Source organism: Eleutherodactylus coqui, chromosome 8 (assembly GCF_035609145.1).
Source record: "Eleutherodactylus coqui strain aEleCoq1 chromosome 8, aEleCoq1.hap1, whole genome shotgun sequence".
Classification (NCBI taxonomy): Eukaryota; Metazoa; Chordata; class Amphibia; order Anura; family Eleutherodactylidae; genus Eleutherodactylus; species Eleutherodactylus coqui.
This window is the reverse complement of record NC_089844.1, coordinates 173,126,592-173,149,276: the sequence shown is the minus strand read 5'-3', so window position 1 is coordinate 173,149,276 and position 22,685 is coordinate 173,126,592. Positions and strand designations below refer to the sequence as shown.

The 22,685-nt window shown below is 48.9% G+C and overlaps 1 protein-coding gene across 1 annotated transcript; it reads right to left on the bottom strand.

Annotated features, from left to right (window-relative positions):
* Positions 1–21,048: 21,048 nt before the first annotated feature.
* Positions 21,049–22,029, bottom strand: LOC136578020 (olfactory receptor 5AR1-like). The gene has a single exon (XM_066577926.1). It carries the CDS (start codon positions 22,027–22,029, stop codon positions 21,049–21,051), a length of 981 nt encoding a protein of 326 aa, XP_066434023.1.
* Between the last annotated feature and the right edge of the window lie 656 nt (positions 22,030–22,685).

Below are 22,685 nucleotides of genomic sequence, written 5' to 3'. Positions count from 1 at the left end.
ATTTATGCCCAGAAAATCCCTCCATCATTCCATAGGTGCACAAGGGAGTTCCCCCTCCATCCTATTGTTGCAGGGATCGGTTCACCCTGTGAACTCCTTAGTTCGTGGGTGGACCGATCCCTGCAGCCACTTGTTAAAAGAACTCCGGGCTATTTGATAGACAGCAAGCATACAACCCAATTGATGGGCAATGCAACTTGGAGTGCCGAATATAGATGGGTACTATGCGATGTGAGAAATTTGTACTCATGTATTCTGCACCACGCTCACCCCTGCTCACTCCCGCAACTCACCGCTCACCCGTGCCGGCACCCGAATCTTTTCTTCCGAGCGGGCAGTACTCGCTAAGGACAATACTCGCTCGAGCAATTGCCCTTAGCGAGTATGCTCGCTCATCACTAATCATAATAGTTTGGAAGGACCATAATTCTAACTCTGTTGAAGTAATGCTGAATTAGTTTGAAACATATATTAATCAGAATAACTGTTTTACTGTAACAAAGGACAAAATTAGTGTACCATTCTTGGATATTATCCTCAAGGGGAATATCGCCAAGAGTAAAATTGAGATTGACATGTTTAGAAAACCCTTTGCAGGCAATTTAATGTTACATGCTTTTAGTGGCCATCCGAGGCATACAATAGAGGCGATCCCTGTGGGGGAAATAACCAGGGCTAAAAGAATTTGTTCTAACGAACAGACTTTATGTTTCATAGAAAAGAAATCTGTAACAGATTATACAAACGAGGATACAGCAAAAATACTCTTAAAAATGCGATAAAAAGGGTTAATACCAAAAGTAGAAGCTCTCTGCTAGAAGTGAGATCCCGGGGGGCTCAGACGAAATATGCGAAAAAAATGATATTCTCTACTGAATATAGCAGAGATTTTCATTCCATCAAATGGATAATTTTGAAAATCTCCCCATTTTACAGCAGGATAATATTATAGACACTATTTTGGATAAAGGTTTGCAATGTGCTGCACGAAGAGGTAGATGTCTCGGTAACACTTTATCACCCAGTGCATTTAAATCCCAAATTTCCACTAACTCAAATGGCTAGAACAAAAAGGTTTCTTTCATTGCGCAAATCCAGATGCGGCATTTGTACCAAAGTTAAAAGATTTTACAGACTATCAGGGAACAACAAGGTTTTCAATTGATCAGTATATAAATTGTGATAGCACCAATGTAATATATATAGTGGAGTGCATTGACTGCAGTATGAAATATATCAGGTGCACAGGAAGAAAACTAAAAACCAGAATAGAAGAACACCTTAGATATATTAAAAATCAAGATAAATGCTCAGGTGTTGCCAAACACTTCGTTGAAGTACATAACCAAAAGATTGATACATTCATTTGTTACGGCATAGAGGTTGTGAGGAAGGGTAGAAGATTCAAAGTAGAATATAATGCATTACTCAAGAGGGAAGCTTACTGGATGTTGAAACTGGGCACAAGACACCCCAATGGTCTAAATTTTAGATCAGATGTATATATATTTATTAAGATAATGCTAAGATAAAATTCTAGGAAGGGAAAGAAGAAAAAAAAGAAGGAAAAAAAGATTTTTTTTACATATATATAAATTGTGTATGTTCTATTTAATTGTGTACTGCATTTACAGGTGTATTTTCTCATGTTGAGATTTAATTTTGTGCCCTGTTTTAAACGAAAATACACTCTGCCAGTTTTAGATATATTTCAAAAAGATCTGGCTTCTGTTTTCAAGAATCCAAAGCTGCACTGCACACAATTGATTATGCATGCAAGAATGTATATATGCATGTAGAAAATCTGGTATGTGTCTATAAGAATTCAAAGAATTGAAAGTACATAATTGTATTAGAAGTTAAAACTATCAGCTGCCAACCATTGTTTTTAATGGGTTTTAAATGTATTCAGATATTTAAGGAAGCGATGTTACTTCCTAATTCAGGTGATCAAGACTCTTTTCCATGAAGTCAAAACGCGTCCTGTGGAGCATCTGATTTTTAATGTGTCACTTCATGTAATAAAGGCTTTTTGGATATATTCACTTTAAAGAACAGCAATAATCTTCACTCACTTTTTTGGCTGAGAATCTGCAAAGTGTGAACTGTTTATTGATCTTTCAAGTACTGAGTAAACTGTGTACCTTCGGTTTACCCTAAAACTACATGGACTGGTCTCAATTATTTCACCACTGCAAATATGAGCCCACCCTCAAAAGGTACTGGCATCACGATCTGAAATTACTCGAACTGCATGAGTAGCTATTTTAATCAGAGTATCCACCACCGTAACCACGCTACCGTTAGTCATCCACTCAGGTTACCTCTGCCCCTTCTGCTCATTGCGTAGTTTGTTGTTTAGGATGCATAGAGCAGCTGTCCGGGTGCTACCTGAGTTGGTGTCCAGTTGTGCAGTCCACTGACGCAAGAGCCTTTTGAAGCAGCATTTACAACTGTTGTCCTTCCTAAAACTGTATCCTACACTTTACATGACAAGCTGCTGTTGAGATATACAGCATCACACATAATAAGATATACAGCATCACACATAATAGGATTTACCAGATATGATGCACTGTACTTAATATATCTATAAATCACCGTATGTACTATCATTTGTGAGGGAAGGATAACTTCTAACACGCTCCGCATAATGACTCAGTTTCATATCTTCTATCCACAGTTACATAATCTTATTCTCATCCTGCATTGTTGCATTTTTTTACTCCAGCAGGAAGTTGCTATCCTGTTGTCAGTTTTTTAGTGATTATTTTATGCTGTATCTTACTTACTTTTCTTATATGTTCTTTGTCTATACTTATGACATAGGCTCTGTTGTACCACTAACGCTAAATTAAGGGCTTGTTCAATATAACCTCGTCATATTAGTTGGGACCTTTTCTTGCACCTTAGGTCACAGACTATAATTTGTTGCAAAGAGGGAGAAGGGGAGTAATTTCTTACCGAAAATTCCTTTTTCCCGAGTCATCCTGACGGCAGACATGGAGGTTGCACCTTGACCTCGTAGGGACAGGAAGCAAGAGACTTTAAAAGGCTCCTCCCGTCTCCCATTCACCAGTGTCTTCTAAATTACTTACATGGACATGTCGCGGTTAACCAAGGAAGGTATTTATTTGCTCCGAAAAAAATAACATGGTTAGTTCTATTTGAACATAAACAATAAGAGGGTAGCTTACCCAGACTTAAACACAGGAAATATGCACAAATTTACCGCATGAAGGGAAATGTCCAACATAGGAGCCTCTGGGCTACTGGTTCGTGCCCGCATAAACGTTAATATAAATGTGTGAATTTTTGGGAGGGAAATACGTGCCGTCAGGATGACTCGGGAAAAAGGAATTTTCGGTAAGAAATTACTCCCCTTTCCCGGCGTCATCCTGACGGCAGACATGGAGTATACCAAATTAACTCTTAGGGAGGGACCACTGCTTGCAGGACCTCTCTCCCGAAAGAGAGAGATCGGAGGAGAGGTCCGCATTCGGCCTGTAATGTTTTGCGAATGTGTGCAGGTTGGACCATGTGGCTGCCTTACAGATTTGGTCCGGCGTCGCCATAGCCCTCTCTGCCCAGGAGCAGGATACTGCCCTGGTAGAATGGGCCTTGAGTCCTCCCGGGATAGCGCTGTTGCAGGACGGAGTAGGCCTGCTCGATGGTGGATTTTATCCGGCGGCTAATGGATCTCCTAGAAGCCGCTCTTCCTCTGCCTGGCCCCTGAAATTGAACAAAAGACAGTCAGCCTTCCTAAAAGGATAATGTCTGCTCTGGGTAGCATAGAATGGCCTTCCTTGCATCCAGGCTATGGTAGTCTCTTTCCCTATCGTTTTGGGGATTTTGACAGAAGGATGGGAGAATAATTTCTTGCTGTCTGTGGAATTTTGAGGCTACCTTTGGAAGAAAAACGGGGGTCTGTTTTTTTGTATGACCCTATCGTCCTGGCTTAATAGGTAAGACGTCTTACAAGATAGGGCCCGGGGCTCGCTTACGTGCCTTGCTGCTGTGAAAGCTACCAGGAACACAGTTTTAAACGTGAGGAACCTAATCGGAATCTGATCAGTAGGTTGAGGGGGTCTTTGCAGAGGCTTTGGAGAACTAGGTTCAGGTCCCATGGGGGGGGGGGGGGGGAACTGTACTACGGCTACTGACCTCATTCTTTCCGCCGCTTTCATGAGCCTGCGGATCAGTCTATGATCCGCCAAAGGTTGGTCTAGAATGGCTGAGAGCGCTGCTACCTGTACTTCCAGGGTTCGTGGTCTCAGGTTTTTATCTGGAGGAAGTCCAAATCTCCGCCACCAAAGTGTCAAGATTGGAGACCTCCAGCCCCCTCCAGGAGAAGAATTTTTTCCCCGATCTTATTATAAGTAGCTGAGGTTACAGGTTTTTCAGGACTGGCGTAGAGTCGCGATAACTCTGGAGGACAGACCTTGTCTTAGCGTCTGTTCCTCAATATCCACACTGCGAGGTTCAGTCTCTCTAGGTTGGGGCAAAGAACTGGGCCCTGCGCTAGAAGGTCCTTCCTGGATGGAAGGCGGATTGGCTCCGAGATGGCGAGCTTTAGGAGCACCGGAAACCATGCCCTTTTTTCCCCAGTGTTGGGTGATCAGGATCAGCGTGATGTTGCTCTGCTGGACCTTCTGAAGAACTCTCGGGATCAGGTGTATGGGGGAGGGGGAAGGCGTACGCCAGACTGAAATCCCAACTATGGGAAAAAGCGTCTAACCCCTCGGACTTGTCCCTCGGATCTAGGGAAAAATAGCCGGGACATTCTGAATTTTTGCTGCTCGCAAACAGGTCCACCTGTGGACTGCCCCAGGTTTGTGTAATGAGACGAAATTCCTCTTGATTCAGAGACCATTCCCAGGGTCTAGGCCTCTTTGACTTAGAAAGTCGGCTGTCAGGATCTGGGATCCTTTGAGATGGACCGCTGTCAGGACTGTACCGTGGACTCGGCCCATCAGAAAATCGGGGCTGTTAATTTCAGCAGGTGAAAGTTTCTGGTGCCTCCCTGGTGGTGAATAAGTGAAACGGCGGTCCCGTTATCCGAGAAGATCCTAACATGCTCCCAGATGGCCCCAAGCTCTCTGGAATTTGAGGTCTAGGCATGCAATGTCGGACCCCATTTGCCCTGGAGCAAACGCTGCCCCACTTGCGCTCCCCAGCAAGGCTGGCTTGCGTTGGTGACTACGGAGATGAAGGGCTTTGTCACCCATGGGGACTCCGCCTCTAGGTTGCCAGTTGACCGCCACCAGCGGAGGGACCTTGTGACCGCTGATGACACGGGCATTCTGCGGTCCAGAGAGGTTGTTGCCCCGTCCCAGTTGCCCAGGGTGGCTCTCTGAGTGAGCCTGGGCCCAAGGAATAATGCCGATACAGGAGGTCATGAGGCCCAGGAGCCTCGTTGCGTCCCTAATCGTTATTTGTTTCTTCTGGCCGCATTTCTGCGCTGCCAGCCTAAGGTTTTCCTGCCTGGGGGGAGGCAAAGACAAGATCTGAGACACTGAGTCTATCTGTACCCCCAGGAGGTCATTCGCGTCTCGGGGAGAAGACCAGATTTAGGGAAGTTAACTATCCACCCCAGTCTCTGAAATAGGGAGATGATTCGGCTGGTATCCTCTTTGAGGATCTTCGGCGAGGATGCCATTACCAGCAAATCATCCAGGTATGGGACAATGTTTATGCCTGCCACATGGAGATGCGCCACCATCTCTGCCGCTATTTTAGAGAATATCCTGGGTGCCGTTGAAATTCCGAGGGGTAGGCACTGGAATTGAAAATGGTGTACACGGCTGCCCATTCTGATGGCAAACCGCAGGTACTTGTGATGTTCCGACAGGACTGGGACGTGGTAGTACGCGTCCTTTAGATCGACGGTACTCATAAAGTCCCCTCTTTTGATCAGAGTTACTGCAGACCTGATGGTTAAACCTTTTGTAGGTAATCAACCTGTTCAGGCCCTTCAGATTAAGGATCATCCGAAACGGTCGTTCGGTTTTTTGATCAGAAATAGGGGTAGAACCCCAAGCCCTGTTCTACTGCGGGGACCTGGGCTACCGCCCCCATCTGTAGCACCTTAGAAATTTCGTTTCTAAAGATACCCTGCAGGGCGGGGGATCGCGTGGGGGCCTGGAAAGCTCAACAGTCTATCCCCCACCTGGTACTCGCCTACAGGGGAAGGGGTTGTTTTTGTTTTACTCCTGCCTCCTTTGGGGTAGGACCAGCACCCCGTCTTTCCTTTGCCTCGGTATGGCTTGAAGGATGGCTGAGGTTTGTGGGGAAATCCCGTTCTTGCTTGGTCCGGGAAACTGCGGGTCCTGTCGGTAGCTCTTTTTAGGATCTCCTCCAAGTCCGCGCCAAACATGTGCTGGCCATGAAACAGAGATGTTACACGGCCTTTCTTTGGAAGCCGTATCTGCTTTCCATGTTTTCAGCCAGACCGCCTGTTGCTGATCTAAGTAGAGGCATGCATTCCAGTAACACATCTCTAGAGGCCTTCTGTTTAATCTGGTCGTCGAGTTCCCCCAATCAGAGGAACATCGACCTTGCCACAGAAGTCGCTGCGACCTTGGACTTCAGCGTATAGGCCGTTGTTTGCCAGGCCCGTTTCATCAAGGCGTCGACCCTGTCCATCGGGTTTTTAAGATGAGAGGAGTCCTTGAATGGCAGGGCTGTCTTTTTGGCCATTATGGCCACCTGTGCCCGACGCCGCGCGCGGCCGCACCGGCATGCCTGGAGGAGAGAGGCATCTGAGCCTATGGCCCGCCGCTCTCCCCAGCTGAAACCACTGCGCCGAGCTGTGGCAGGGGAAGGAGGGGACCCAAGGACCTCTGGTCCGCCGCTCCGACTGCTGCGGTGGTGAACCCCGGGCGGTCAGACCCGTGGCCCGCTGTGCTCCCGGACCGTGCGTAGATGCTCACGTCTTTCTCCGCAAAGCGGAGTCTCTCTTTATATTCGCGGGACAAATAGAGGTGTTTGTCCGCGCAGCCCACTCATACGTGATTACTTTCTTCGGGGTATCATTAACCGGAAACACTGTGCGGTTCCTTGGTCTGAGCCCGCCGGACACGGCGTCCTGTATGGACCTTGGCTCGACCACATCCTCGACCTTCCTTGTATCCCTGACTGCTTTGATCAGGTCAACCAGGTCCCCAGATGAGAAATAGTACTTTTTATTCTCATCCCTGGCGTCAGGGGGACGGTCAAAGAGTTCGCCATTTGACAAGTCGCCCCGGGATTGCTCAAACTGTGAGCTCGTCAGCGGTATGTGGCTCGCCCTTTTAGCGGCCCTTCCTTCCGCTGAGCTTGGGGGGGGGGGGGGGGAACTGGAAATTGATGCCCGGACCTCCTCTCTAACCAGGGATATAATATCTTCCCTGAATGCAGCCTGTTCATCCGTAAGGATCTTGGAGGTACAATCGGGGCATAGCGGCTTTTTTATACGCCTCGTCCAGTTTTTTTTTTTTTTTTTAAAGACACAGAGCGCCTTTCCTGTGTTTTTTCTTTAGGTCCTGTTTAGACCGAGTGGATTCCCTGTCCTGCAGAATATACATGCATGCACATAAGGGAAAACCCCCACACAATGCTAAATTCCTGAGCATAACATTCCTGCAACAAGTAACACTTACAGTTTGCAGGGCTTCCATCTCTGGTTCCTTTGTAGTCATGATGCAGAAACGCAGACAGAACCAGGTAGACAGATAAATCCTTCTCTGAAGGTGTGCTGTCAGTGGAAGCTTGTCGGGGGGGGGGTCTCCATTTTCAAATCTCCCGCCGTTCCGGGTCAGCTGACGGCGTCTGACATCACCGCGTCATGCCGCGTCATTGGCTCCGCCCCCCCGACGCCGCGCACGGCCGCGCCGGCATGCCTGGAGGAGAGAGGCATCTGAGCCTGTGGCCCGCCGCTCTCCCCGGCTGAAAAACAACTCCGAGCTGGAGGAGGAAGGAGGGGACTCAAGGACCTCTGGTCCGCCGCTCCGACCGCTGCGGTGGTGAACCCCGGGCGGTCAGACCTGTGGCCCGCCGTGCTCCCGGATCGCGCTGACTCTCCGGAGGGGAGATGAGAAGGGAAGCAGCCCTGTGGACCGTCAATCCCTCCAGTCAGCCTGCTTGGAAAAGGGTGAGGGCGGAAAACAGCCCTATGGACCGTTCCCCCAGCTGTCATCCTGCAGCTCCCTGGAGGGAGCTCCTCTTGCATGTCCCTGTAGGGACAGGAAGCACTGGTGAATGGGAGACGGGAGGAGCCTTTTAAAGTCTCTTGCTTCCTGTCCCTACGAGGTCAAGGTGCAACCTCCATGTCTGCCGTCAGGATGACGCCGGGAAAAGTAGCTATATAACTTACAGCCACAACCTTTGGGGGACAGCTGATGACAACCAGGAACTGAAGAAAACAACATGGCAGAATCACATTCCTGATTTGGGACAAGCCTGCGTTGGTTGTAGTGTTGATTCCCGTACAACATAACTGTAAGTGAGGCTGGCCTCCTCATTAGGTGTGCACACTGCTAAGGATGGCGCTAGTACAATTCCTCCCATCCTCACAGCAGGCTGCAGTAACACATTATACACATAGTACAGCGTCACTTCCTGCTAAATACTGACACCCTCATGAAGTTGGGGGGCTCAGCAGATGATATATTAATATTTCCACACCCCTGCCAGTTATTTGGAGACATTACACCATGATTGGCCAGTTTCAGTGATATCATATCATGTTGCAGAGACAGGGGCACTTTAACCATAGAGCAAACAGTACATCTTCACTGGACCCTCTGGTAGCCCCAGCCCACTGGCAGCAGCACCAGTTTCAACTGTGTCTGCACCCTCGGGACACCAATATAGTTGAAAAGTATTGAGAAGGTTAAAAATAATAGAAAGCTACACTCACCTATTAAGTGTGTCTGCTACCCTGATCTCCACTTACTTCTGGGTCTAGTGATCATGTGACTGTTGAAGTACGTGACTACTGTGGCCAACCACCAGTCTCAGTACCGTTTGAGGCTGATGATTAGATGAAGCTATCATGTGCTTCGATGGTCATGTGACTACTGAAGCTGAAGAAGAGCTGCTGGGCCTGAGTTAGCAGAGTATGAGGTTTGTCTGTTTTTGCCACCAAAAGAGTTTGAGGATGAAGTGACAGTGGAGGGGGCAGGGCAGTAGTAGATGGGGGCCCATTTTAATGCCCATGCAGTGGGCCCACTCAGGTATTAAAACAGCCCTGGACAGAAATGCCTGATAGGTAAACTTTAGCAATATGACTAGAGATGAGCGAGCACACTCGTCCGAGCTTGATGCTCGTTCGAGCATTAGGGTACTCGAGATGCTCGTTATTCGAGACGAACACCACGAGTTACTCGAGTCAATTGCATTTCCTTCCCCGCATGTTTAGCGCCATTTTCTAGCCAATAAACATGCGGGAAGGCATTACCACTTCCTGCTGAGACGTGCCAGCCCTCTCTTCCGCCACAGTAGTGAGTGGCTGGCGAGATCAGGTGACCGCCGAGTACTTACACTGGTCCCGCCCGTGGCTCGCATCAGACGCATGCTGGCAGAGGTTAGGGAAAGTGCTGCTGCTTATACAGGGATAGTGTTAGCGTAGGATCCTGTCTTCAAAAACCCCAATGGTCCTTCCTAGGGCTACTCCTCACCGTGTGAATTACTGTTGTTGCTGGCTGGGAGCAGTAGTGCACCAATTTTTTTTTTTTAAGCATCTCGGGCTGTGCAGGCCATTTCAGCTATAGCGTTCTCAGTCTGCAGTGCATTATGCAGAATTTAGGGACAGAGCTGCCTATATAGGGAAAGTTTTACAGTCCTCCTGATCCTCTGTGCAAGAACCCCAACGGTCCTTCTTAGGGCTACATCTGACCCTGTGCATTATAGTTGTGGCTGGCTGGGAGCAGTAGTGCACAAACTTTTGTAATACACATCTAGGCCTGTTCCCAGCCTTGCTGTTATAGCGTTCTCAGCCTGCAGTGCTGTACAACCAGCTCTCACAGTGAAACTGCACTCTAACGTGGTAGACCTTTATTACAAACAGAGCAGTGTGAGCAGGTCCGGTCGTGGATGGCAGAAAACGAGTTCAGCAATGTATCGATCACCCAGTCTTCTACGCAGTCCACTACTCCTGGCCTAGGGACTGCAACTCTTAATCCTCTGCCTGCTCCTTCTTCCTCCCAGCCTCCTCACTCCATGAAAACGACATATTCTGAGCAGGCAGACTCCCAGGAACTATTCTCGGGTCCCTGCCATGAGTGGGAAAAAACGGCTCCTCTCTCACCTGAGGAGTTTGTCATGACCAATGCCCAACCTTTGGAAGGTTCCCGGAGTCCGAGTGATGAGGCTGGGGACTTCCGGCAACTGTCTCAAGAGCTTTTTGTGGATGAGGATGATGAGACACAGTTGTCTGTCAGTGAGGTAGTAGTAAGGGCAGTAAGTCCGAGGGAGGAGCGCACAGAGGATTCGGAGAAAGAGCAGCTGGACAATGAGGTGACTGACCCCACCTGGTTTGCTAAGCCTACTGAGGACAGGGCTTCAGAGGGGGAGGCAAGTGCAGCAGCAGGACAGGTTGGAAGAGGCAGTGGAGTGGCGAAGGGTAGAGGCAAGGCCAGAGCGAAGAATCTCCCAACTGTTTCCCAAAGCACCCCCTCGCGGCAAGCCTCGGTGCAGAGGGCTAGGTGTTCAAAGGTGTGGATGTTTTTTAGTGAGAGCGTGGATGAAAGACAAACAGTGGTGTGCAACCTTTGTCGCATCAAGATCAGCCGGGGAGCCACCACTACCAGCCTCACCACCACCAGCATGCGCAGGCATATGATGTCCAAGCAACCCGCAGGGTGAGACGAAGGCCATTTACCGCCTCCGGGTCACACCACTGCCTCTTCCCCTGTGCCACAACCTGGCACACAGATCCAATCCCCCTCCCAGGATACAGGCACAAGCGCCTCCCGGCCTGCACCCACACCCTCGCCTTCACCGTTCTCCACTCCATCCAGCAATGTCTCTCAGCGCAGCGTTCAGCTGTCGCTAACACAAGTGTTGGAGCGAAAGTGCAAATACGCCGCCACCCACCGTCATGCACAAGCTTTAAAGGTGCACATTGCCAAATTAATCAGCCTGGAGATGCTGCCGTGCAGGCTTGTGGAAACGAAGGCCTTCAAAAACATGATGGCGGCGGTGGTCCCGCACTACTCGGTCCCCAGTCGCCACTATTTTTCCCGGTGTGCCATCCCCGCCCTACACCAGCACGTCTCCCACAACATAAATCGTGCCCTCACTAATGCGGTTACTGGGAAGGTCCACTTTACCACGGCACATTTGGTGAACTTGGTGGAGGCTGGGACCGAGTCAGAGGCTGGGACCGCTCACGTCCTGCTCACACCCAGAATAGCGGGTCCTACCTCGGTGCTGGTATCTGCAGCGTTTAATGCCACCTCTTCCAAACCCTCCCCCTCTCCTCCTCCGCCAACTCTACCTCTCAATTAAGAAGTGTGAGCACGTCGCCAGCAGTCGGTAGCACGCGGCGTGGCAGCACAGCGGTGGGCAGGTGTCAGCAAGCTGTGCTGAAACTAATCAGCTTAGGTGACAAAAAGCACATGGCCTCCGAGCTTTTGCAGGATCTGACAGAGCAGACTGACTTCTAGATTTCGCCACTGAGTCTTCAACCAGGCATGGTCATGTGTGATAACGGCCGTAACCTGGTGGCGGCTCTGCAGCTCGGCAGCCTCACACACATGCCATGCCTGGCCCACATCTTCAATCTGGTGGTTCAGGGGTTTCTGAAAAGCTACCCCCACTTGTCTGACCTGCTCGGCAAGGTGCGCCGCGTCTGCGCACATTTCCACAAGTCCACCACGGACGCTGCCACCCTGAGCACCCGGCAACATCAGTTTCAGCTCCCAGAGAACCGACTGCTGTGCGACGTGCCTACACACTGGAATTCTATGCTGCACATTTTGGCCAGGCTGTACGAGCAGCGTAGAGCAATAGTGGAATACTAACTGCAACATGGGTGGCGGAGTGGTAGTCAGCCTCTGCAATTCTTTACTGAGGAGTGGGCATGGATTGCAGATATCTGCCAGGTCCTAGCAAACTTTGAGGAGTCTACCCAGATGGTGAGCGCCGATGCGGCCATCATTAGCGCTACCATCCCGCTGCTTTGCCTGTTGAGAAGTTCGCTGCTAAGCATAAAGGCTGACGCTTTGTGGTTGGAACAGGAGATGGGGAATGACAGTATGTCGCTTGATAGCCAGACCACCCTCATGTCTATATCTCAGCGCGTTTTGGAGGGGGAGGAGGAGGAGAGAGAAGAGACTGCTGGCCACACTGCAGAGGGTAGCCATGCTGCTTGCCTCTCATCTGTTCAGCATGTATGGGCTGAGGAGGAGGAGGATCCTGAAAGTCATCTTCCTAGTGAGGACAACGATGTGTTGCATACTGGTACCCTGGCACACATGGCTGACTTTATGTTAGGCTGCCTTTCCTGTGACCCTCGCGTTAGATGCATTCTGGCCAACACGGATTACTGGGTGTACACCCTTCTAGACCCATCGTGTAAGGAGAACTTTTCCACTCTCATTCCCAAAGAGGAAAGGGGTATGAGAGTGATGTAATACCACAGGGCCCTGGTGGAAAAAGTGATGCTATAGTTCCCATCTGCCAGCGCTAGTGGCGGAAGACGTAGTTCCAAGGGCCAAGTAGTAGGGGAGGCGTGGGGATCAGGCAGCATGTCCAGCACAGGCAGGGGAACACTCTCCAAGGCCTTTGCCAGCTTTATGGCTCCCCAGCAAGACTGTGTCACCACTCCCTAATCAAGGCTGAGTCGGATGGAGCACTGTAAAAAGATGGTGAGGGAGTACGTAGCCGATCATACCACCGTCATCTGTGATGCCTCTGCTGTATACAACTATTGGGTGTCAAAGCTAGACATGTGGCACGAACTTGCGCTGTACGCCCTGGAGGTGCTGGCCTGCCCTGCCACTTGCGTCTTGTCAGAGAAGGTGTTTAGTGCAGCTGGGGGAATCATCACGGATAAGCATACCCGCCTGTCAACTGCCAGTGCCGACATGCTTACACTCATAAAGATGAAGGAAGGCTGGATTTCCCCAGACTTCTCTTCTCCACCGGCGAAAAGCAGCGGAACCTAATGATTCTTTTCGCTGCAACAGGAGAAAAATGCATCCTCTATCACCACAAAAAAAGGGGAATTAGCTTTGTCACTCTCGGATATTATTACTCCTCCTACTCCTCCTCCTAAAACAGCATGTCATCTTGTTGAACTGCCAATTTTTCTGCGACCCAAAAGGCTCTGTTTAAAAGTTTTTACAATTTTTAAAAGTTTCAAAAATATTTATACTTTAACAGAAACCAATTTTTTCACAGGGCTGCCTCCATGCTCTGTTACAAATTAAGCAACAGCGAGCTGTATCTTTAAAAAATGTTTATGAGGTTCACCTGCCTTCGCGGTTGAGCAATTTTTCAGGGGTACACTTGTACTTTTGGTGCACCAATTTTTCAGGCCCTTGCCTATACTGTTATCTAACTAATTTTTCCGGCCTTTGCCTACACTATTGCTACAAAAATGTTACAGGGGTCCACCTATACACTTGGTACATAAATGTTACAGGGGTTTGCCTATACTTTTGCTACATATATGTTACTGCGGTCCGCCGATACTCTTGGTACAGAAATGTTACAGGGGTCCGCCTATACTCTTGCTACATAAATGTTATTGGGGTCCGCCTATACCCTTGCTACAGAAATGTTACAGGGGTCCGCCTATACCCTTGCTACAGAAATGTTATTGGGGTCCGCCTATACTCTTGCTACATAAATGTTACAGGGGTCCGCCTATACTCTTGCGACATAAATGTTATTGGGGTCCGCCTAACCCAGGAGAAGAAGTAGCGGTGTCACCCGCAGGCAGTGATTGCCCTTGGTTGCAGGTAATGTGCTGCTTAGCCAAGATGTGCCAGCGTGTGCCTTGATAATGAAGGTTTATCCCAAGTAAATTGTTAGGGGGGTGCCCGCCAGGCTCTTACCCCCATTTTGGCTTAATAGTGGGACCTGGGAGCCTCAAATGCAGCCATGCATGCTGCCCCTGCCCTTCCCTATTCGTTTATGTGGTGTTGCCATGACTTTCTGATGTTTTCTGGTGTTTCACAAGTCATCACCTATGCGGAGCAGTGGTCCCATACAAAAATGTTTGAGTCCCCCATTGACTTCAATGGGTTTCATTACTCGAAATGAGCTCTCGAGCATCGCGGAAAGTTTGACTCGAGTACCGAGCACCTGAGCATTTTGGTGCTTGCTCATCTCTAAATGGTACTGATTGCATATAATGTTAGGGCTCCTAAATATACACTGACATTCAAAAAGTGAAGGGATAGCAGTATATAAATTGATTACCCAGTAGCATTAGCTCAAGAGACAGCTTGGGACAGTCCACCTAGTTGCGAGGTGTTATCTTGTAAGTGAGGGTGAACACTGGCCAACATGCTCATGACAACGCAACAATGAATTATCTTGTAAGAGGGGTGAGCGGTACCCCACTCCCCTCTTTTAAGGCCCATTTAGACTGGACAAATGTCGGGCAAACAATGCAAGTATCGCTGGCTCACAGCGTGGAGGCTGGAGGAAATTTCTCTCCTTGCGCTCCCCCGCTCCTCTCCATTGACTGAACGTATTCTATTTACAGTGAGCGATCAGCTCATCGTCCATCATTTTTGCTGCATAAACGTGTAAAACGGCAGCCGTTCATCACTAAACAGCCGCTATGTTAAAGGAGATGTCTCGAGGAAGCAGTGAATTTTTTTTTTTGCCCTGTCCCCTAATTAAACATACATTACTAATTACCCCTGTAAATGACTTTCCTAGCTGGTTTCTACTTACCGTTCCAGCGTTTCAGCAACTTATAAAACTTTTTCCCAAGATGGCCGCCAGCTCTTTTCCATTCGCTCGCTGCAGCCCGACGTGCGCGCTCCCGAGACGCTACCAGCTGTGTCTCCATGGCAACCAGACGCCCCGCAGCCGCCGACCGGACCCCTGGAGTGAACACGGCCGACCAGTCACCCACCGCCAGGCAGAAGATAACCGGCGCAGCCCCCCCCCCCCCCCATCACAGCGGCAGCCCCCCCGGCCCAGCGCTAGTTCCCCCGGCGCAGCGACAGCCCCCCCCGGCCCAGCGCTAGTTCCCCCGGCGCAGCGACAGCCCCCCCCCCGGCCCAGCGCTAGTTCCCCCGGCCCAGCGACAGCCCCCTCCGGCCCAGCACTAGTTCCCCCGGCGCAGCGACAGCCCCCCCCCCCATCGCAGCGACAGCCCCCCCATCGCAGCGGCAGCCCCCCCCCCCCCCCCCCGGCGCAGCCCGGCGCAGCAGCAGCCCCCCCGGCTCATCACTTACCAGGACAGCTGGACGGCGGGACAGCTGGGCGGCTTCTCCGGACAGCTCGGCAGCTCTGCACCTTCCTCTAACAGAGGAAGGTACAGAATGGCCGCTCCAGCGCGCTCCCGAGCAGTGACAGAGAGCTGTAGCGGGGAGCACACTGAAGCGGCTCGTGCTGAAAGGAGAAGACCGGACTGCGCAAGCGCGTCTAAAAAAGCAAGCTGCCAGCGAATTTAGACGGAACCATGGAGACGAGGACGCTAGCAACGGAGCAGGTAAGTGGAATAACTTCTGTATGGCTCATATTTAATGCACGATGTATATTACAAAGTGCATTAATATGGCCATACGGAAGTGTATAACCCCACTTGGTTTCGCGAGACAACCCCTTTAAGTCAATGGAGAGGGGCAGGGGAGCGGGGAGAGAAATCTCCCCCAGCCTCCCTGATCCCCTGCTGGCTACTCTGTGAGCGAGTTGGAACATTGTGTTGCCAAGAGACTGAGCCATTAATAATAAAGGTTTAACCCTTTAAGAATGAACTGTGTTACGTACATTATGTTATTCATATTTCTCTTCATCTGGTCTTCACAGTACTGTTTAGTGTTCTTCCAGTATTACATATTGTGCATAACGTACTATTAATCCTGCAGTTAGTGTTAAAGGGGTTGTCCCGCGCCGAAACGGTTTTTTTTTTATTCAATAGGCCCCCCCGTTCGGCGCGAGAAAAACCCAATGCATGTGTTAAAAAAAAACAAACGTTTAGTACTTACCCGAATCCCGCGCTGCGGCGACTTCTTCCTTACCTTAGCAAGATGGCCGCCGGGATCTTTACCCACGATGCACCGCGGGTCTTCTCCCATGGTGCACCGTGGGCTCTGTGCGGTCCATTGCCGATTCCAGCCTCCTGATTGGCTGGAATCGGCACACGTGACGGGGCGGAGCTACGCGATGCCGCGTAGAAGGGGGCGGAGCCAGAACTCCGCTTGTGCCGAGACCCAAGAGAAGGGAGAAGACCCTTCTGCGCAAGCGCGTCTAATCGGGAGATTAGACGCTGAAATTAGACGGAGCCATGGAGACGGGGACGCTAGCAACGGAGCAGGTAAGTGAATAACTTCTGTATGGCTCATATTTAATGCACGATGTACATTACAAAGTGCATTAATATGGCCATACAGTAGTGTATACCCCCACTTGCTTTCGCGGGACAACCCCTTTAAGTAAATCTAGGGTAGAAGTTAAATTGTTACTTATTATGACGTAACTTTCATTACTTTGTAAATAAATATTGTGTATCTTTGTCGCTCTTGCTATGTCTTACGCTAAATCTGTTGTGCGATACTTTATCCTGCGACAATCAGAGTGTAAATGACGCATGATGGTGGGTACCAGATGGACGGGACATTCCATTTCTGAAGCTGTGTGGGCATTTAACATTCCTCTATCCGCAGTGTAATGTGTACCGGGATACGTCACAGAAGGCATGACCACCCACAGTGGACAACACAGTTGCCGGCAACAGGTGCTTAATGATTGCAACCTAAGGCCTCCTTCCCACGAATGGATTACCGCCGCGAAATCCATTGCGTTGCCCGCAGCTATTAGGTTCTATTGAACCTAAAAGCTCAGTGCTCACGGTGCGGAATTCCACTGTGGAATTCCGCACCGTGAAATCTCCCGTCCTCACCCGCGGCATGCTCTATTTGCCGCGGGGGTACGCGCGGACGGCTTCCATTGCAGTCAATGGAAGCCGTCCGTTCACGCTATCTTCCGCTGTAGCACAGCGGAAGATAGCGTGAAAATGCTTCCCTGCCCACTGCCGCCGCGTCATATGACGCGGCGGAGGTGGGCGGGGAAGCATCATGCGGGAGCGAGAACGCCGGATCTGCAGGTAAGTATGGGGTCTCCTGGTGGGCGCCAGGACGGGCTCCACCGCGAAATTTCGGGGCGGAGCCCGTCACGCTCGTGTGCAGCCGGCCTAAGACTTCTAACTGGAATAGTCCGCGAAAAATGCCAAGCGACTCTGGCAAAAATCACATTCACACTCAATGCAGGAGGCCCCACATACACACATTTCCTGCTGGTCAGTACAACATTCTATAGCTCTCATGGCCTATGGGAGCAGAAGACCTACCAGAGTGCCTCTGTTATCACCACGGGTGTTAGGATCGTGTGGGCAGGCAAAGCACGGGACCCACACGATCGTGACCAAAGGGGACGCACACGGGTATCACCAGGGTCACACGGGACTCACACCGGTTTCAGGCAACTGACCCTGGCTATAGGAGGAATGACCTGGCCCTACCTAAGCGGGGACATTGCCCCAATAAGGGCAGCCCAGCGGTCTTCGGATCTGGGCCCTAGCTGATCCTAGGAGCCACGCACAAGAACAGGATGCATTCACATGCCACATGACAGACCCAGAATACACTGCATACAACATGCAACCACTAGTAACAGATTGGAAGCTGAATATAAATATCAGGTATTGGTTGACATGTTGTACAATATGTGGAAGCTAGCAGGCCACTTCACAGCTCCTGGTTACACTGCTAGTCCCTACACTAACCAGGAGTCCAGCAGAACCGGACACCGTTCATGCCGCATGCTGCAACAGGACTCAACACAGATTGCAGGACACACAGCAAACTAACACAAAACTGACAGAATTTAAACGTGCCTGCGGACATGAACCAAGTCACACTGCAAACTCCACCAGCCAAGCATTCATGACTACTCACCTGAGGGGCCATGCAGACTGACCAGGAGCTGGGTTTATATGTGAGCACAGATCCAGGGGATTGGCTAGCAGAAAGTACCACACCCAGTCAGCTCAATCATTAACCCTGAGAGTGCTGTGCTGCTGGAATCACAATAGTACAACATGTCTCAGCAGCACACGTAACAACGGGCTTGTGAGGTGGCTAACTGAACCCTAGAGAATTGGCAACATGTGGCATGGTCTGATGAGTCATGGTACCAATTGTTTTGGGCTGATGGTTAGGTTCCTGTGTGCTGCAGACCCCATGAAGCTGTGGACCACAGTTGTCAACAAGGCACTGTGCAGGCTGGTGGTGGTCCCATACTGGTTTGCTGTCATGGCATAGGTTGAGTGAACTGATCTGCCTGAACACATCATTCACCGGTGCCAGCTATGTTTAACAGCTTGATGACCATTTGCCGCCCTTCGTGGACTTCCAGTGTGTTCACAACGATGGGATATTTGAGCAGGATAATGAACCGTTTAATAGGACCCATGTTGTCCAGAATTGATTTGAGGAGCATTCTGTAGAATTCCTATGACTTTTGTGGCCTGCATGTTTGCTTGGCATGAGCCCAATTAAGCATTTACAGGAGATGGTGGAGAAGAGCATTTACACATGAGATCCTGCACCTACCAGGGGGCTATCCAGATGGCTCAACATCCCTCCAGACGTTTTCTGACTACTTGAGGAATCAATACCACATTGAGTTGCTGCACTTTGCCAGGTTAGAGGGGGCCCATATGACATTAGTTCCCATGACTTTTGGCACATCAGTGTATATCATCATTCATAGCTTTATATAATTAATGTGCATCCTCATCTGAGGGTAGCGGACACACTGCCTTCCTGGTGACACTTAACCCCTCGCAAATGACAGTCACACAGATAATTTACTTCTCTCTCGTCTTATATAGCACCAGCAAATTCTGCAGCGTTGTACACATCAGCCCCTGTCCCCCTTGAGCTAATAATCTAGCTTCCCTATTTTAACCACATAGACCAATTTATGGTAACCTGTCAAGTTTTGGAGGAAATCATAAACCTGGAGGAAGCCCTTATGAACTCCATGCAGATGTTGCCCGTGGTTGGATGCCAGTGCTGCGAGGCAACAGTGCCAACCACTGAGTCAGCATGATGCCTAACGAGCTGACCAGATACGGACCATGGACATCAGTGGGATCCTGGCTGCGGAGCAATGGATTTTGTTTTTTATCTTTACAGTTTTATATGATATTTAGATGAAGGAAGTAACAGATTTTGACATTTCTGCAGGGTAACGGGTAACCAAGGGCACTGCTCTGCCATCAACGGAACCAATTCTCCCTATAGGTTTTCTTCTGTCCCTCTAGACTCCAGTATGTAAGGCCTCTCTGCTTCCTCCCTGCAGTAACAATGAGGTCCCTAATCTTCAGGACTTTTCTAACAGAGGAAGCCCCTAAGATGCCGTCCATACACCTGCCACTCATGTTCCTCAGCCATATACTGTATATCCTAGGGACCTTCCTTTAGTTATAGGTGAGTGAAGTCGCTTAATAGAAACTTCAAAGCCCTATAAAAAGTGCTGGTCATCTAGAAACTGCAAGGCCCTATAAAACTATAAACTGCTATCAGATTAATGTGACATTTGCGATCACCTTTCACAATTGTTGCAGCTCAGAGTGTTGATGCCATAAATCATGACTATCACCTGATCAGAGAAAGGAGTTGTGGAATCTGCGTACTATTGTCAGAACGTTAGGGGGCAGCAAAGCATCATCCACTGCAAGGCACAATGCAAGCAGTCACCTGATTATCAAGGCTGTCTCAGGAGATGTAAGCCTGCACTCAAGTCATCTTCTTCTATGAGAGACTGAAAACTCTCTTCTATATGTGTTACTTGGAGAAGGTGCGATGCATCCGGAGCGCCATCTATTGGAAGGTGGCTTCCCTATAAGCCAATGTCCAACCTAACAGATCTTGTAACATGACTAGGAATATAAGCCAAAATTAAGAAAATCTACTGGATTTTTGCCTCAACAGCAGAGAACAGAAGGGTTCTGGCTGGATAGGAGGCCTGTGATGTGGGTGAGGAAGGACGCATTTTCTCCTTGTGGAGAGCACCACTCTCAGCCAATCACAGCCGTTGCGTTGGTTCAGCAACCACTGCACTGATTGGCTGAGAGCAGCGCTTGCTGAACCAAGCAGAGCTATCACTTCCTGGAGGCGGGATTTATGTTCTGTTGGTGGCCGAGGAATGCAAGACACACGGCAGAGCTACGGAGCCTCAGAGACCAGCGGGACCATGACTGCTAGGTAATATATTCTTTTTTATTTTTTATGTAATCTAGCTAGGGCTTATTTTCAGCATATGATTTATATTTCAAGCTTCCCGAAAATAGCTAAAAATCAGGATAGGGCTTATTCTGGGGTAGGTTCTATTTTCAAGGAGCATGGTATCTTTCATGGGAGTTGTTATCTGGGATCTAACTCTAAGTCATGCCGCCTCTCTCCAAAAAAAAGAGTACCATGATCTAGCTATTATCAGACAGGCTTTATTTGGCATTAATTTTGCTAATAAAATATGTATTATTTGGAAAAATTATCTATTCAGTGATGTAAGAGGGAGAACATAACTGAACAATATGCCATTCAAGGGAAAGCTGCGTGACAACACCTACGGGATTTGACGATCCCATTGGTTATCACCCAGCTTTCCCAGAATCTTGAATCTACTAAGAGAGAGAGCATGATCGGATCATGCCCCTCTACTAGGCAGCTGGGTTGATATTTCTCTAGATAACCAGGCTGTTAGCTGTTCTGGAATATTTAAAGGATGGGTGATAACCTGTATGAGAGCAGTGTTGGCAGCCTTATTGATTGTCTTTCTGATTATCAGTTTGAGTGATGATAGTTCAGTTCTTCACATTCTCCTTACACTTGTCCGAAACTCTAACAGTACACAATGACCATTTACGGCAACACTATGGAGAGATTTCCAGAACGCATCCTTCAGGTCTTTGTTCCTGAGACTGTAAATCAAGGGATTAATCAATGGTGTTACCACCGTGTATATGACAGACACCAGCTGGTCTTCTGAGGAATTGGAATTTGGACTTGGACGAAGATAAGTGGAGATAAGAGTCCCATAGAAGATGAAGACCACGGTTAGATGGGATGTACATGTGGAGAAAGCTTTCAGCTTTCCATTCCGGGACTGAATTCCCATTACAGTGCAAAATATCTGTACGTACGGGACCAAGGTCATGCTGAAGGCACCAAATCCCATTATTATACCTACCAGGAACATCACTAAGACATTGATGAAAGTATCAGCGCAGGAAAGTAAAAATAGCTGGGGGAGATCACAAAAGAAGCTGTTAATAACATTGGGGCCACAGAAGTTCAGCATCTTGATGCACAATGTGTGTATTAATGATGTGAGGAAGCCGATAATCCAAGCAGCGGAGACCATCTGAGCGCGGACCTTAGGATGCATGATCTGGATGTAATGCAGAGGGTGGCAGATGGCCATGTATCTGTCATAGGACATCACTGCCAACAGGTACAGCTTAATACATATGAAGGAGAAGAAGAAGAGAAACTGGGTAATGCAGGAAGAAACAGCAATGGTTTTGGATGTAGAGAAAAAGTCAGAGAGCATTCGAGGTGAAGTGACAGAAGAGTAGAAGACATCCAACCCAGCAAGATTACTCAGAAAAAAGTACATGGGAGTGTGGAGGCCATGGTCAATGAAGATCAAGATGACAATCAAGAGGTTTCCAGCCAGAGATGTCAGGTAGATGAAGAGAAAAATCAGAAACAAGGGAAGCTGGGCACCAGGCCAGTCCAACAACCCAACAAACACAAACTCTGATACTTTTGTTTGATTTATTGATTTCATCTCAGAAAAGTCATATCTGAAGAAAGAACCATCACAAAACAGTCAACAGGAAAATAAGGCAAAGGGGGCAGGATATATACATGTGGAAGACTTCTATAGTAATCCTTATATAATCCACATATACTGTACAAGGTCAACACAGCATACTTCAACATCTCAATACTGGACACTTCAGCACTTGATATCTCATCACTTGGCATCCCATAACTGAACATCTCAACACTAGATATCTCAACTATGAATACCTCAACACTGGATACTTCAACACTGGATACTTCAATATTGAACACTAACACTGGATACCCCAACACTAGACACTTCAATATTGAACACTAAGGGCGCCCACCCACTGGCGATTTTTTTTTCTTTGCGTTTTGCGTTTTTTCTCAAGAGCAATTAGAATTGAATGTACTCCTGTCCACTGGCGTTTTTTTTTGCGTTGCGTTGCGTTTTTTAACATAGGAACTGTCAGTTGCATATGTGTCCTTATTTTTCTCCTAATGCACCCATGAAAGTCAATGGAAATTAATGGAAAAGCCGCGAAAACGCGGCAAAAAACGCCGCGGAAAACGCTGCGTTTTTCACGCACGAAAATCGCAAACGCCAGTGGGTGGGCGCCCTAACACTGGATACCCCAACACTAGACCAGTTCATCA

What these genes read in the sequence shown, in the direction of transcription:
- LOC136578020 (XM_066577926.1), bottom strand. Translation starts at nt 22,029, where the DNA reads ATGAAATCAATAAATCAAACAAAAGTATCAGAGTTTGTGTTTGTTGGG.